Source organism: Stegodyphus dumicola, chromosome 3 (assembly GCF_044657685.1).
Source record: "Stegodyphus dumicola isolate Sdum_Otavi_A_Nest chromosome 3, ASM4465768v1".
Lineage (NCBI taxonomy): Eukaryota > Metazoa > Arthropoda > Arachnida > Araneae > Eresidae > Stegodyphus > Stegodyphus dumicola.
The window spans coordinates 211,608,972-211,626,361 of NC_140770.1; the positions used below are offsets into that span (position 1 = coordinate 211,608,972).

The 17,390-nt window shown below is 32.9% G+C and overlaps 1 protein-coding gene across 2 annotated transcripts in view; it reads left to right on the top strand.

Moving 5' to 3' along the window:
- Nup205 (nuclear pore complex protein Nup205) overlaps positions 1–17,390 on the top strand; it is a 205,957-nt gene that overhangs the window by 73,930 nt on the left and 114,637 nt on the right. For both annotated transcript variants that reach the window (XM_085813835.1, XM_085813834.1), the window contains exons 7-8: positions 16,753–16,923; positions 17,059–17,177. In XM_085813835.1, coding sequence (XP_085669961.1) covers positions 16,753–16,923; positions 17,059–17,177 — 290 coding nt within the window. The remainder of the gene's footprint in view (positions 1–16,752; positions 16,924–17,058; positions 17,178–17,390) is intronic.

A 17,390-nucleotide genomic window follows, 5' to 3' on the forward strand; every position in this document is an offset into this window, starting at 1 on the left:
TATTCTTCTCAAAATTTTCTCAACCATCTGAATAATACGCTCCCACCCCCCACCTCGAAGCTGCAGGGGAGGATTGAACTTCCATGTAATCTTCAAAATAGAACACTCTTGCATAATTTTGTTCCAACTGAGTGAAAGAAAGGGGTTTTAGTCCAGACAAAGTTTGTACCATTGTCACTATACATAGTTTTTGGTCGTCCATGTCTGGCTATGAACCTTCTGAAGCCCAACAAAAAATCGTTGGTGGAAAGTCCTTGTATCAGTTCAAGATGTATAGCCCTATAAACAGCACAGGTGAATAAAAGTATCCAACTTTCTTTCCATCCTTTAGATAAAGAGGTCCAGATATGTCTACTCCAGTTACTTCAAAAACCAGAGTGTCTCGGACCCTATCTTCAGGCAGTGGGGCTGGAACTGTTCCGATTTCTTTTTTTGCATTATATCTTTTGCATCGAATGCATTTTGCGATTACCCTTTGAACTGTTTTGCGTCCTCTTAAAATCCAAAACCGTTGACGAATATCCGTCAAAACAATTTGAACTCCAGCGTGTGAAAGTACTGTATGTCTTTCGAAAATTAACTTTTCTACAATTTGATGATCAGAAGGTAAATGTATGGGACACGAAATAAACTGTATCATTTCTTCGATGGATTTTTGTCTTGAGTCTCATTAAACCTTCTTTATCAGTGAAAATGCAAATAGTTTTCAACTTTGATTTTGTAGATTCGTTTTGGAAAGATTCTTTCTGAACAATTAAGTAAAGCCTTTGCTCTGTTGCTTCTATTTCCTGAACAGATAATTCTTCCTTCAGTTTGTGACCGGAATTTCTAGAATTATGAAAGAATCGCAGAATCCAAGCTATCAGCCGAATGATTCTCGAATATTTAGAAAAGCGATGCAGGTACCATTTTTCGTTAGGAGCACTTGAGGTAGCTAAGGCAGTTATTCTCTTTTTTCTTTCTTTAGAAACATCTTCCATGTTTAATTTAATTTCAGAGACGGGCCAATTATCTTCAGGCTGTTTAAGCCACGGTGGACCCTCCCACCATCTGGATCTGAGCAAAAGTCAAGCGGAACATCCTCTGAATGGAAGATCAGCCGGATTGTCTCTTCCTGGAATATGTTTCCATTGTTCCTTTGACGTTAAATTTCTTATCTCCTTCACTCGATTATATACAAATGTTCCCCAGTTATTTTCATGCTTGATCCAGAACATAATGGTAGAGGAGTCAGTCCAACAGGTACTTGATATTCCCTTTAAATCCATCGCTTCTTTCACTGTTGCAGTGAGACGAGCTCCGATCAAACATGCTAACAACCGAGGCATCGTTATCTTTGTTAAGGGAGCCACTCTACTTTTAGCTTCAATCAAATGAACATGAATCAAACATAAATTCATTTGATTGAAGCTAAAAGTAGAGTGGCTCCCTTAACAAAGATAACGATGCTAGTCCAACATGCATTTTGCAAGACCAACATCAAATGTGTCCTTTGCAGTAAAAAACATTTAATTTTGATGTGCCCAGAACTCTCTGGAAATAAGATGAAAGGTGACGTACAGGAACTTGAGAAGACGTTGTCGTCTGATGTTAGTTTGTCTAACTTATGCACTTCTGATGAAATATTGCTTCAAACGTTACAAATGAAACTGAAGACTAAAGGAAAAGAGCTACAAGTACGTGTACTTATTGACACTGGCTCACAACATTCTTACATTCTTAAAGAAACAGCTAAGAAACTAGGTTTGAAGCCTACAGAAAAGAGAATCAATTCACTCTCTATTTGGGGGAATTACAACTGAGAAAAGGGAGCATTATGTTTATGACGTTAACCTGATATCTTTGAAAGGGGACTTCTCCTGTAACATAAAGGTTTTGGATCAGCAGATCATTTGTGGCAACATTCCTTGGTTGAGAAGAGACCTTTATAAGGAAAAGTTAAGAGAAAATAAAATTTGGCTCACTGACTATGGAGAAGGTTGGTTGTCCTGATATTGATCTGTTAATAGGTGCAGATTATTGTGGTAATATATTTACAGGAAGAATATGTACATTGAAATCCAATTTGATTGCATGTGAAACTTATTTAGGATGGGTTATCATGGGAAACATGTTCGAAGAAAGGTTTGACGAAACTTCATCCCACTTGGTGACATCTTTACTGATTAAAAATTCTTCTGTGGCTGATTTGTGGAAATTAGATACTATAGGTATAAAGGATCCTACTGAAACAAGAACTAAAGAAGAAACGGAACAGTCCATTCTTCAGCATTTTCGAAAAACCGTTCAGAGAAATGAAAATGGCCGTTACATCATCAAACTACCTTGGTTAGAGACGTACGAGACGTTAAGTGAAAACAAAGATATAGCTGAAAAAAGATGCATAACTACTACTCAGAAACTTCTTAAAGAAGGAAAATACAATGACTGTGAAGCTGTATTTAAGGAATGGGTTACAGGAAACTATCATCGAAGAAGTACCAGATAGTGAATTGGGAAATCCTTGTCATTATTTGCCTCATAGAGGTATTTGTAAAGGAAATTCTACTACGAAGCTACGCCCTGTATTTGATGCTTCGTGTAGAAGTAAGAACTCACTTTCACTAAACGACTGTCTAGAAACAGGACCAAAGCTTATTGAAAAAATTCCTAAATTACTTATGAGATTTCGTCAGAAAGAAATTGGTTTAGTTTCGGATATAAAAAAGGCCTTTTTACAGATATCTGTGGCCAAAGAAGACCAAGATTTTCTTAGATTCATATGGTGGGAAGATCATAAGGAAAGAAAACAAAAAATTTATCGTCACCGACGAGTAGTGACGACAAGTAATGTTCTTCAGTTATTTTCATGAATAAAAATAGTTATTAATGAATTTATTGATTCATGTTCATTTGATTGAAGCTAAAAGTAGAGTGGCTCCCTTAACAAAGATAACGATGCCTCGGTTGTTAGCATGTTTGATCGGAGCTCGTCTCACTGCAACAGTGAAAGAAGCGATGGATTTAAAGGGAATATCAAGTACCTGTTGGACTGATTCCTCTACCGTTATGTTCTGGATCAAGCATGAAAATAACTGGGGAACATTACTTGTCGTCACTACTCGTCGGTACCCATAGAGTTCTTAACCAAACTCTAAAAATGTCTTCCGGAATACACGATTCTACAAGAGGGAAAAGTATAACTGAATATGTATCGGATGTTAAGCCTATGGACTCCAAGGCTCTTAGATGTGATTCTAATTTATCATATAATTTCGACGTGTCTAACTTTCTTTTTTCTTCGGTAACATTTTTTACAACAAGATTTAAAAGTTCTCGTATATAAAATTCAGTTAGTAATTCTTCCCTGCCGAATCTTGATTTTAAACATGCAGTAGCTTTATCATAATTTTCACATGTCGGTGGGTAACTATCAACAATATCGCGAGCTCTAGAGCCTTCAGTCATACATTGAATTAAATATTGAAATTTATCTTCTTTCGCAATATTTTCATCGTCATGTATTCTTTTGAATTGGTTCCAAAAGGCATCTTCCCCGTCAAATTTCAAAAGTTCGATCTTCGGTAAATTTAATTTTCGTTTTTGAACGGGCGAAGAATCAACAGAACTTTCGGTTTTAGAAATTCTATTTAAATACATTTCTACGTTTACTTCCGCTTTTACAAAATTTTCATTATATTCTTCTATTATCGCGTACTCGTTCTGATACTTTTTATCGTCTGTATCTTCTAATAATAAAGAGCTTATTTCCTGATCTATTTCAGTTAGCTGACAATAAATTCTATGTAAATTAGCAAAGTTAGATCTAATGCTCTCTTCTTTAACATTATCTGCCTTTAATAAGTCATTCAAACCATTAAAACATTTTGTGAAGTTAGTTCTTATAGGAGAGCGTTTTTTATTAAGAAATTCCATTTTCAGAATAATAGGTAATTCAAAATAATGTACCTTTAATATCACGTCATACGGTCACCATGTTAGGAGACTCTACCTGAATTTTGTTCATTCAGTCGGTACTCCATTAAAAGAAACTTATAATCAAGTAATACGGGCAATCCACCCAATTAATTCACATAAAACAGGCAATCCACCTTAATGCAAAGTCATGGTGCATTTTTACTTCATTTATTCTAAACATAAAAAAAAGATACAATGTTGCCAAACCGTAAAAACTTAATCTTTTAAGAAATTGCATTTTATACAATCGTTTAGTTGCTCGCAACACCAGACATTGTCGTTGATACCAGCAACAGTAGTAGCCGCTAATCCTGTTGCCGTATGGGGTTTTCCGACTTCTCTGGCCAAGCACATGGCGAATAACATTTCTCAGGTCGACAACAATCACCAAACTTAAAAAAAAAAAAAAAAAAAAAAAAAAAATATATATATATATATATATTTACCTTTCGGATTAAATCTCCTTTTTGAACGGCTACGACTCCGAGATGTATTCCAGTGATGATATCTAAATCTTGGTCTAGAATGATTACTTATTTGCATTGAGTCAATTTTTTGTTCTAAGGCAGCTATTCTTGCAAATAGAACATCATTAACATTTGGCGAAACAGCATAAATTTCTTTTCCAGACTTCATATCATGAATTTTATCAGCCATCATGGACAGTTTCTCTAAATTTTCATCACTGATGAGAAGAATATTCTTTATAAAATCAGGCATCTTATCCAACCATAAAGATTTTAGAACTTTTTCAGGAAAATCGTCTGCGGCTAGACTTTTCATTTCCAGCAAAAGTTGACTTGGTTTATAATCTCCGAGATCTAATCCAGTTATCAAACACTGAATTATCTTATTTTCACTTTCTTTGAAAACATTTAAAAGTCTTTCTTTCGCCATAGAATATTTATTAGGCTTAGCGTCTTTAATAATGTCCCATATATTTTCAACATACTTCAGTTCAAGCTGGGATATCAAATAGTTGAATTTAGTTTCTTCAGTCGTGATTTTATTTGTTTCAAATTGGGCTTCCACGTGGAAAAAGCAAATGTCGGGTTTTTCACACCAAAACGGTGGAATTTTAATGCTTACTTTATTCGCTTCGGCATCCATTAACGTAGTTGCTACTGTTACTTTTTCTGTAGTCATGTTAAATAAACAAGTCGAATGCTCCTGAGTCACCAACTATAACAAATATAAACAGTACGCCTTTATGGATCTTCAGTTGGTACAATATAATACAATGTAAATAAATTCTTACTATAAAATAAAAAGATTACCATATCAACATCAAATATAATTTTTTATTCACCAGCTCAGTAGTCAAAAATCTCATCTTCTATATTTTTAATAAACAAATCGAATTCTAAAAATAAAAACTGTTGCCATAAACGATAATACAATAATATGCAGAGCAAACATTTATAATTATTAAAGTATTATGAGTATTAAAATATTGTGAGTTACTTTCAAATTAATTATTTATGTTTTATGCCGTTACAGTTGTAACTGAATTAAATTTGCCTTTAAATTTGTTCAACAGTTAAAACATGTATTTTGCATCACCGTTCAAAGGATTTAAAAATGATGCCAAATTTCTATTTTGATTTTTACATTATCTGTAAGACGTGCTTAAAACTGCTTAGGAAGTAAACAAATTATTGTCATATTGTTATAAATGTGTTCTTGAGTATTTGAAGTAACCTAAAAGTTATGCTTTTGCAATAAGAATTTGTTCTGTACTCCTGCTGTTGCTTCATTTAGTTATTTATTTCCACTAGCTGCTTAAAATAGCTATTATAAAAAAAGAAAAATAATTGTAATGGTTTTAATGAGTCCAGCAACTGTAATTCCACCTGTCCAGCTAGTAATTAATAATAACAGAAATGAAAAACAGAGTTTATCACTTTTAAATTGCTCAGTTCGTTAATATGTAATAGATTAAATTTGAAATAAAAATTAGGTACCTTAAGCTTTACCAAATGGCAATGCAGTGATATGTGGAGGATAAAAATATTTTATTTCAGGCAGTGGCAGCACATTTCTTTTAAATTTTCTTTTAAATGTGACCGCGCATTTCTTTTAAATTGCAGAGTTTTCTGATTAAATTTGAAATGTAAATGTGCTTTGCCAAGCGGTAGCACGATGTTTTTAAATTGCTGAATTTGTTAGTGAAAATTCGTTAAGTTTGCACAAAACTTAAATAGATAAACAAGAAATTTGAAACTCAAAATTTGAGCCTTGAAATGTTTGGGTAGCAGACTCTGTGTGTTCAAAATATGCACATTTTATATTGGCAATTCTAAGCCAAGGTGCTGCTATTTTTTCAGTGTGAGGAAAATGTGTTGGCTTTAGTTTCCCACATGCAAATTTTGATCGGAGGACAATCAGCGGTAAGCTAACGTGGTTGCCGCTGATTGGCCGATCACGTCAAGAGCTGCGGGTTGGCCGAGTATAATATATATGTACGCCGGTATCGGCGAAGTTTTTTGTTCTCTTGTGTGATTATCAGTTAGCATTATGCTAGTTTGCTTTCAATCAAATGATTTTAAATGTAAAGGCTACAGTGTTAGCTCTTTTATTTTATTTACGGAATAAAGCATGAATTTTATTTAGTTTAGTCTTAGCTTTATTTAAGGGAAGCAAATTATGCTTTGCCTTTATCACCACTGCCAACAGGGTTATGGGCCCTGTGCCAACAGCTAATCAGTCATCCAGTTCAACTCAGCATTGATGGAATGTAGGTGAAGAGGGCCGTTATCCAAGAAAAGAAGCTGACCTGTCTTAGAAGTTTGTTCAAGTCGTTGTGCTCACACTTAATTGAAGATGTCATTACTACCTGAAGGTTTTGAGTTGCTAAACCATGACAACTGGGATCGATGGAAAGTCGACATGAAAATGCTGTTACTGGATAGAAATTGTTGGAGCTTCATAGAGGACAAAGAAGAAGACTTAGATAAAAGTGCAACAAGGTGTGAAAAGCAGGAGTTCACACTGAGAGAAAACAGAGCATTCACTACATTATATTACGGAATTAAAGCTGAGTTCAGGCCGCTGATACAAGAATGTTCAAGTGGTAAAGAAGCGTGGGAAGTTCTACAGAAGCAATTCGAACCTAAAACAAGAGCAAGGATCATTCAGTTACTGGATGAATTTTTTAGTATTAGATATACGCCAAATGAAGAAATAGGATTATTCATCGCAAGGATAAGAATGACTGCAACGATTTTGGCTGAAGCTGGTCACAACTTGGCAGATCTTTTTAAAGGATTTCAGGCAATAAGGAGATTACCCCGGAATATTTTGGCATTGTACAATTGATCTAGGTGGATGGACGAAGATTTTACGCTGGAAAGAATTGCTGAAGAGCTGGTAAGGGAAGAAAGCCGACTTCGCCAGTTAAACACCGATTTAGAAGACAGCAAGGTAAGCGTGTTTAATACTATTAGTTTAAACGCAGGGAAAGATAAAGTTGAAAACAAAACTAAATCTAAGAAAAAATGGGGAATATGAGAATAGGACCTTGTTTCAGATGTCATAAATTTGGGCACTTAATTGCTCAATGTAAAGAAAATGTAAGTAAAAATCAGAAGTTTAAAATAGACGATAAAAATGGACAGTTTAAAGATAAAGAATTAATGTTAGTAGAAAATTATGTAACAACTACAGATAAAGGAGGTAACGCAGATAAATTTAATTGGGTCGTAGATACTGCAGCTACAACTCATTTCTGTAATAATAGAAATTTAATGACAAATTTTGAAGAAATAAACGATATACGTATGTCTTTAGCTGTAGGAAATTGTGAAAGTAAAGTACTAGGAAAGGGTACTGTCAAATTTGCAGTAAAAGTAGGCAATCGAATAAATTGGATCGAGTTAGATAATGTGTTATATAATCCAAATCTAAGAAGAAATTTATTATTGGGAGCAAGGTTAGAAAAGGCTGGTGCTCATTTTGTGATTTCAAAAGGGAAGATGTGGATATACTTTAATAATTGGGATAGATTATGCTACGCTAAACGATATGATGGACTTTATCACGTAAAACCATTTAGATATGCAACAGGTAAAAGGGAAGCTGGTTACGGTACAGAAACTGGAAAGTTAAATAAAGTAGACGATGCAATGCTATGGCATTGGAGATTTAGCCACATAAATTTTGATTATATTAAGATAACTAATAAGAATCAAAGCGTGAAAGGGTTACCAGAAATTGAAAAACCAATAGAGAGGTGTAAATCGTGTATTATTGCTAAATCTAGTAGAATAACTTTTAAATCTGTTTCGAAGAGATCGGATAAACCATTGCAGTTGGTTTATTTAGACGTTTGTGGCCCACTACCAGTTCCATCTAAGGGTGGGAGTAAATATTTTCTTGCTATTGTAGATGACTATAGTAGATTAGTAATAGTGTATTGTATGAAAAATAAAAATGAATCATTCTACAACTTTAAGAATTATCATAGGCAAATGGAAAGACTGACAAATAAAAAATTAATAAGTATACGCACTGATAATGGTGGGGAATTCTGTAACAGGCAATTCGAAGGGTACTTAGCCGAAAATGGAATTAGTGTTGAACACACGAACGCGTACACCCCAGAAGAGAACGGTGTGTGTGAACGTTTTAACCGAACGGCATTAGACGCAGTTAAAGCTATGCTTAATGATGGTAAAATGGGAAGAGAATGGTGGGCAGAAGCTCTTGGCTGTTTTGTACATACGTGGAACAGAGTATGTCATAAAAGCAACCGAACCCCTTATGAAATGTTCCTAAATAGAAAACCCAGTGTTGTTTATTTTAAGGTATTTGGTTGTAAAGCCTATGTTGGCACGCCAAAACAGATTAGGAATGAATTAGAAATGAGGTGCAAGGAAGGAATCATGGTAGGATATGCGAAGGAAACTAGGGGTTATAGGATATGGCTGCCAGAAGAATGCAAATTAATAGAAACCTGTAATGTGAAGTTCGATGAAAAACTGTATGCAGCAAATGGCATCCTGGAACAGAAATCAAAACCTAAATTTAAAAGACTAGAGGAATCTGAGCTATTAGCAGAATCAGATGAAGAACAGGAAATTTCTAGAGAAGAAATAAAGTTGTCAGATGACAAATCTACTCCGAAAGAAGTATCAGACTTAAACTGGCAAAGAAAAGCAGTTAAAAGGCCAGATGGAACACGTACAGACATATATTATTATGCAGAGGGAACAGACACCCGTTTTAGATCCTATAATGATATTGAAAAGTATTGTGAGGCAAGAAATATTAAATATGAAAAAGATAAGTTCGATTTTAGTGGAAAAAACGAATACTCGGGGAAAGTTAATTTCGTAGAACAGGAGACTAGCTCTGTGTCTGAAGAGGCAAGTTCCGTAGAAATAGTTATCCCACAAAATTTTAAAGAAGCACGAAAATCAGTAAATGCCGAAGAATGGGATGCAATGAAAGAAGAAATCGACACAATAAAGAAAAGAAAGATTTGGTAATTATTCGAAAAGCCAGAAAATAAAACTATAATAGGAAACAAATGGGTCTATACGCTAAAAAGAAATGAAAAGAATCAAGTGGTGAGATACAAAGCACACTTAGTAGCACAGGGATTCAGGCAGAAAAGAGGTGAAGATTTTCATGACGTTTACAGTCCTGTAGTAAATTTTTCAATCATAAGAATATTTTTTACTATACTGATATGTTTATATGGATGGACTAATTGTCAGTTAGATGTAAAGAACGCATATTTATATGCAAACCTAAATGAGAAAATATACATGACCCAACCAGAGGGATTTATTGAAGAGAAAAATAAAGTGTGTTTATTACACAAGGCCATTTACGGTCTACATCAAAGCAGCCGTGAATGGTTTTGTGAATTTGAAAGTCTGAAGAAAATCTACATTTTAAGAAAATACAATGGTGTAATTGTGTTTATAAGGGTTCAAATGTAATTCTCTTGTTATATGTAGATGATATTGTGATTTTTAGTAAAGATTGTGATTTTTAGTATAGATAAAGTAATTTCACAGCTGAGTAAGTTTTTTTATCTTAAAGTATTAGGCAAAACTAAAACGTTACTTGGAATTGAATTCTTAGAGAATGAGAATGGGGTTTTTATACATCAGCAAAAATATATCGAAGAAATTTTTGAAAAATTTAAACATTTCCAGATACCAATAACTTCACTTCCCATAGCTAAGGGCACTATTCTTACAAAATTAGATTGTCCATCTACAAGTGCAGAAATTACGGAAATGCATACATTACCCTTTAGAAATCTGTTAGGATGTTTAGTTTTTGTAGCTAACAGGACAAGGCCTGATATTACATATGCAGTGAATATCTTATCACAATTTCAGGAGAATCCTGGAATTAGGCATTGGGAAGCATTGTTGAAATTGCTTGGTTATCTCAGTAGTACTAAATTATATAAGTTAAACTTATCGAAGATTAAACATCTAAATTTATATTGTTATTCAGATGCTGATTATGCAAGTAATAGAGATGACCGTGTGTCCATGGGAGGATTTATATTATATTTAGATGAAGTACCGGTAATCTGGAAATCTGTTAAACAAAAATGTGTAAGTTTATCAACCATGGAAGCAGAGTATATCGCCTTATCTGAAGCAGCGAAGGAATTAATGTGGACGAAAAATGTCTTACAAGATGAAATTTTAAAGTTTAATTTAAGAGAGTGTAAAGTATTTTGTGATAACAAGTCTGCCATTGATTTTTCTAGATCGCCAATAGAAAATCGCCGAACTAAGCACATAGACGTGAGATATCACTTTGTTAGAAGACTAGTAAATGATGGAGTGTTTAACCTTGAATTTATCACCAGTAAATTAAATACTGCCGACTTATTTACAAAAGCAGCGACTGCTGTTAATTTAAGAAAGTTTTGCTTAGATGTTTTCAGTGTTTAAAGACAATAAATGTTTTCGTATAATGGAATTGAACTATGAACTTCTGTGCAAGTTTTGTTTTTATCTTTGCATGAGGAAAAGAGGGCCGTTTGTTGGCTTTAGTTTTCCACATGCAAATTTTGATCGGAGGACAATCGGCGGTAAGCTAACATGGTTGCCACTGATTGGCCGATGACGTCAAGATCGGCCGAGTATAATATATATGTACACCGGTATCGGCGAAGTTTTTTGTTCTCTTGTGTGATTATCAGTTAGCATTATGCTAGTTTGCTTTCAATCAAATGATTTTAAATGTAAAGGTTACAGTGTTAGCTCTTTTATTTTATTTACGGAATAAAGCATGAATTTTATTTAGTTTAGTCTTAGCTTTATTTAAGGGAAGCAAATTATGCTTTGCCTTTATCACCACTGCCAACAAAATGTGTGTATACATTCATATTCTTCATTATTCAATAACAGAGATATTTATCTTTACTGAAGAACTTTGATATTAATTGAATGCTAAATTAATGGTGTGCAATATGTATTCCCCATGACCGTGTAACGGTAGCTGCTTGTAATGTTTGTGTAATCACTTTCCAGAAAAAAATCTTTTGATATGATGCTTCTTAAGTGCTGTAGAATATTGCACCACAGGTGTTGCCTAAACTCCAATAATATACAGTCAAAAGTCATTAATTCGGACATCCATAATCTGGAATGATCTATAATCCGGACCTCAAAGCTAAAAACTTTCTGCGCATGCGCCGCGTTGACACATGCGCATAGGCGTTTACACGTGTGCGTAAGACTTTACGACTGCGCATATGCGTGTGCGCAAGCGCAGAATACGTTTTCGTGTGCGCGTTTTATGTATAACGGACAGTATAAGCTATAATTATCTATTTCAGTTAATGTTGATGATTGTGTTGTTCCTTAATCTTCGAGTTGGATCCGGCTTATTATTTTTTGCAGACTGTAAGAGCAATTTTATAAAAGTAAACTTGAACTTTCGATTATGTCAAATAGAATTTCCGATGCTGGAGCTCCCAAAGGATCTACAAAGCAAAAGTATGTTTCGATGTCCATCAAACAAAAAGTGGAATTGCTGCAAAAAATGGATAAAAACATGAAGAAGGTGACAGAGAGGTTAGTGAAAACGAAAAAAATTCGATTGACAAGTTAGTCGGTGTTCTCGGCACAGCAATTACGGGACTCGAACAGCGGAACTTTGTAACTGAACAAGAAATTATGTCTGTTTATACAATTAAAGAGAAAGTATTATCACATAAAAAGAAGCAACTTAAACAACTTACATTGAAAGAAATGTTTAATAAAGTAAACAAATAAATTTTAAGCTTTTTTTTTTTTTTTTTTGTAAATTTTGATTCCCTTTAGATCATAAGTGTTCTTTATTTCATAAATTACGGTTTCATATTTTGAATTTTATAATTTCTGCATGCCATCTTACCAGATTTAAACTGATGATCTATAATCCGGAAAAATCGATAATCCGGAATCTCCGAAGTCCCGACGAGTCTGGATTAACGACTTTTGACTGTATTTGTAATCCTTTATACCTTCATAAAACAAATGCTAAACTGAATAATGTCGTAAAAGTAGTACTAAACAATGTAAGAGTAATGCAATTTGAAAATAAGGGAGCAATTTAAATACCCATTACTTCATTTGCTAAAGCAATTTTAGTTTGCATAAGATTGCTGTGAATGCGGATACAAAATGTAAATTTTAATTATTCCCCCCCCCCCAAAAAAAGAAAAAGAAACAAATTATCTAAATTTTGAGAGGAGTGATTTTAACAAGTTGCCACAAATGTTATTTCTGTAAAATATGTGATGCAAATTTTGATTATTATTTTCACATGTATTATTAAAAAGGAAAAATAAAATTACATTATTTTGTTGCTAATTATTTTTATTTTAACACCTAGCTGGGCATTAATGTATTAGTAACAACATATGTGGTTTTCCACTTGTCGTTTCTTGTGTACATGCTATGTTTCCATTCAGTTATTGATTTAAATTACTGCCAAAGGCCATCGTAACATCTGCGATGTATTTCATCCAAACCAGTTTCTCCAAAATCTCTATCAAAAACTGTAGAAATAGAAGTTTATTAATTTAACTATTTTGCGATAAATGTATAAATAGTGATATTTTTCAGTATAATAGATATAGGCAATAGAGACTATATGGCGTCCTTACTTAGAAAAAAATTGTGGTAGTTCTAAAATAGACTTAAAATATTAATATTCATAAATAATCATTCATAAATATTTTTTTAATCACTGAATCCAAATTTTTAACTTCCCGTCACTTCTTTTTCCCTTCGCCAAAATGTCATAAGACTTATTTTGTTTACTTTCTGAATTTTTAGCTATTCTTTCCGAAAAACAAAAAATATTACCTGATATTTAAAAAAAAATTGCAGCTAATGCGAGGAGAATTTATGGTGGGAAGTTAAAAATTTGAATTCAGCAACTTCAAAAATATAAAGTAGGCCTCTTTCCATAGCTGTCATTAATCTATCTCCTCGCCGATGAAAACTGAATGAAGTATTGCTGAGTTAATAACTACTCGCCAGTGAAATTGAATAACATATTGCTACATCAGCGGCTACTAGACAATAAAAATTGAATAATGTATTGCTATATCAGCGGCTGCTAATTTTCAAATTTAAAAAGTGCACTAATAGATCGTTAACTGCCAATATGTTAATAAAATAACCATATACATTGAAGGTGTTACATTTCCAATACAATGTATTTCCTAATAAGTAAAAATAATGTATAAAATAACTATCTGAAACTTTAATGAGAAAGGATCCCTTCATGCTGTGTTTGAAAATAAATTTAGTTGCATAGGTAATTTCAGTTAAATTTGTAGGAATTGCCAAAATAACTTTAATAATGTAGAGTTGTATTTTTTGTTTTAAGCATATTTTGATATTAAATTTCTGATGCCGGCTGGTACAGCAGTTGTACCAGGAGAATGACTTTCTCAGATGCCGGCATTGGTACAACTGTCTTACCATCCATGCCCTCCCCATTTTAGAGAATCGCCTATCTGTAGATCTCTGGGTGGTCTATTGTCGCTGCTCAGAGTAGCCGCTGGCTACGCATTATTTCCCTCTTCTTATCAGTTTGGCTACATTTTGGCAAAAACCGCAGGTTTCGTCTCGTGCCAATATACTTGAAAATCAAATAGAGGCCATCTCTTTCTCAATCTGTCTCATAATTTTAATGCTAATTTTTTTAGTACTGACTTTTGGTATGATTAAAACATTAGCGATTTTGCACACTCTTTAAGCTTACCATATTTAATGTTTTTTATTCATAACAAATAAAAATAGATTAATATTTTAGATTTAATGCTCTTCTAGAAAATAGGTAAAACCGCTTTTATTGTTTACTTCATACTTATGAATAATAAGATTTTATTTTGACATTTTTTTGTGGAGTGCATAAAACTCTTACGAACTGTTAACTCTTTCAAATTGCTTCTATTATGTAGGCAATTTTGTCTGATTTATCAGGAGATAAATAAGAGACAATTGTATGCATAATAGTTTTTGTGATTTTCATTCATTCAGTGATTGCTTTCAATGATTTTCATTGATTTTAAATTAAATAAAATCAATTTATCTTTAGACCCTCTTTTAGGATGAGATCTGTCAAAAAGTATTTAAATATCAGTAAAGCTCACGTTACTTCTAAATTGAATCAAAACATCAGTTACATTGTATAAAATTTCGGCCAGTTTTATTTGCTGAAATTCTTATACTCCTCAAGAGATACAGGGAATTCAGACAAGTGAATAAAAAAATATCTTTAAAAAAGGTTGTTATTTTGTCTGTAATAAAGTGTATATCAACTTACTATTAAATGTATGAAAATTAGGATTGGATTACGGAAAAGCACACGAACGCTATCTGCTGAAGGGAATGGATGCTTTCGTGTAAACCTTTTTAAGAGAAAATTGCTCACATTTACGTTCCTGGTCGAAAACTCCACATGCAATCAACCCGTTCTTCGGGTTTGATTGGATTAATTTTGTTCGCTTACTGAATTACATCAAAGCACACAACAATTACCTGTATAAGGGGAGTTATGCCTTTGCGGAGGACTTTCTAAGAGAAGCTGGCTTGCATTTACGTTAAACCAAAACCATGAATCCAACCCTTTAGCTGGGATTCAAACTCGAGCTAGCTACAAGTGTTCAGCCACCTTTATCACTCTACTGAAGGGCCGTAATAAAATTGAAAAAGAAAAAGTATTGAAATAACCGGTTTAATTTACTATCCTATGTTTCTCAATCGACAGTACATAAATTAGGCATATGAGGGGATTATTTGTGAATAAATAAACTGTATTGAACTTTTCTCCACTATTTCATATTACGATGGAATTATTGCATTTCAAAGTTATTTCTCATGAATTAATTTTGCTCCGTTCATGATTTTTTATATTTTCAAAGAGAAAATTTCACACTTTAAATAAAAAAATACACAAGAAGATACTTTATGCAAAATTTGGCGTAAACGGTTTTCTTAATTTTGCTTTGAAAATATTCCAGGGTAATCATTTTCATTACTGGAAGAAATGTGAAAAACAGATTTACTACATTGTGTCAACACCCAGTATGTCCTTATTCTTTTGAAAACGTGAAAGATTACTCTTTCTAAAATAAATTAGAAAATATATTATGTGCAAATAGAATATTTGTTGAAAATGAAATAGACTTCAACCTTTGGATATAACGATGGTTTTAGATGAAATTTCTACCTATGAAAAGAAATTGACGTATAATTAATTCTTCATGAACATTTAAAACTGTTCTCAAAATTCTTTTGATGATTGCATGTATAGGTCACGGAATTTTTTCTCTGCTAACGTAAACAAAAGCCAATTTTACAAAGAAAAATTCTCGTTAAAGATATACCTTCTTTGCCTGATAGTCCAATGTAATATTTGTTAAAGTTAAATGATTAAACGCAACCAATGTATCTCGGATTTTGATTTTTATATTATAATAACAAAATTATTGAAAAAAGCAGATTTAAATCTCTGTTATTGTTATGTAAAGCTTTATTATTGCTGTAAGTTCTTCATCTCAAAATCTAATTGTATTGAATCTCATTCTAATCATCTAATGGCAATAAATATTATTATTATTATTTCATTAAATTAGTCATTACCATTATTTTATTAATGAAAATATGTTATTAAAAATCGCATTCCAGCCTGCAGACTTACAAATCGAGTCCGTATTTACTATATTTTGTTAAATTTTGTTCTCACTTTCTAATTTCTAATACGAAAATACGTGAATATAAATGAAGAGTGAAAACAAAGTTAAAAAATTCACAAATTATTTACGAGATTGATTAGAAATAGTGAGTGAAATATAAACATTGCATACATTTTGTTCTAAATAAATTGTGCACTGGATATGCATCCAGTACTGCATATTTATTAATGCACTATTTATTTAGAACTTCATTTAAATGAAAGCAAAGTAATTATCGAAAAAATTGCAAATCTAGCAATCCCTCTACTATGGGACGTAAGCGTCCGACAAACATGTAAATTTTACTTCATCCATGGAGGGGGACTAATGACTTTTCTCATTAGGAAAATGTCAAAGAGGGGGCAAAACTGTTTCGGATCGCGCGGGTCTGAAGGCTGTATCATGAGAATTTCGGCCCGCTTTTAGAAGGTTAATGCATTCAGATTGTGTGGTAATAGGCAATCTGCCAAAATTTTAAAAAATTTTTAATGCAGTTTTTGATTATTTATTTGTAACTAAATTGGTGATTTTATAACATTTTATTGTTTCCAAATTATAATTTGATTTTGTTTAATATATAGCCATAATTCAGAAACTCAATCTTGTATGTGAACCAGATCTATGTTTAGCCATTCATAAATATTTGATGACATCTCAAGATAAATGGCAGATGCCTGGCTTAAAGTCAATCTTCCAATTAGCATGGGGTATTACTCTAAGGACTTTGTCTCAGTTTCCAGTTGGCTCTCTTGGTATGGAAATTAACCATCTCATTTCTAATTTTCACATTTATACTTACTAATTTTCACATTTTATAAGTAATTTGCCTTGTTTCTACATGTTAAGATTTCTAAATAGCTTTTTTTTTTTTTTTTTTTTGTTTCTAGGTGGAAAAGTTGGGGATTGTTTAGAAGAAGATGAGCGGACTGTTGATATTGCCATTGAAGAGGGTTCTTTTCAAGCTATGAGGAACTTGATTGTGAAAAGTTCTGTTTTTCATGAACAAGTAATTGTTAGATTTTATTGAGCAATATTATTTTCATGAGTAAATAGTTTAAAACTGTCATAGAGGCTACCCTTTTAAAGGCTTCTTTGAAGTTTTTAAGATTTTGACCATACGTTCCTTTAATCCCTCAGTCTCCATTAACGTTAGTGCTTCTATATGTATACTCCATTACAAGTTAATCATAATTTTTAACTTTCAATGTAAAACCATTCT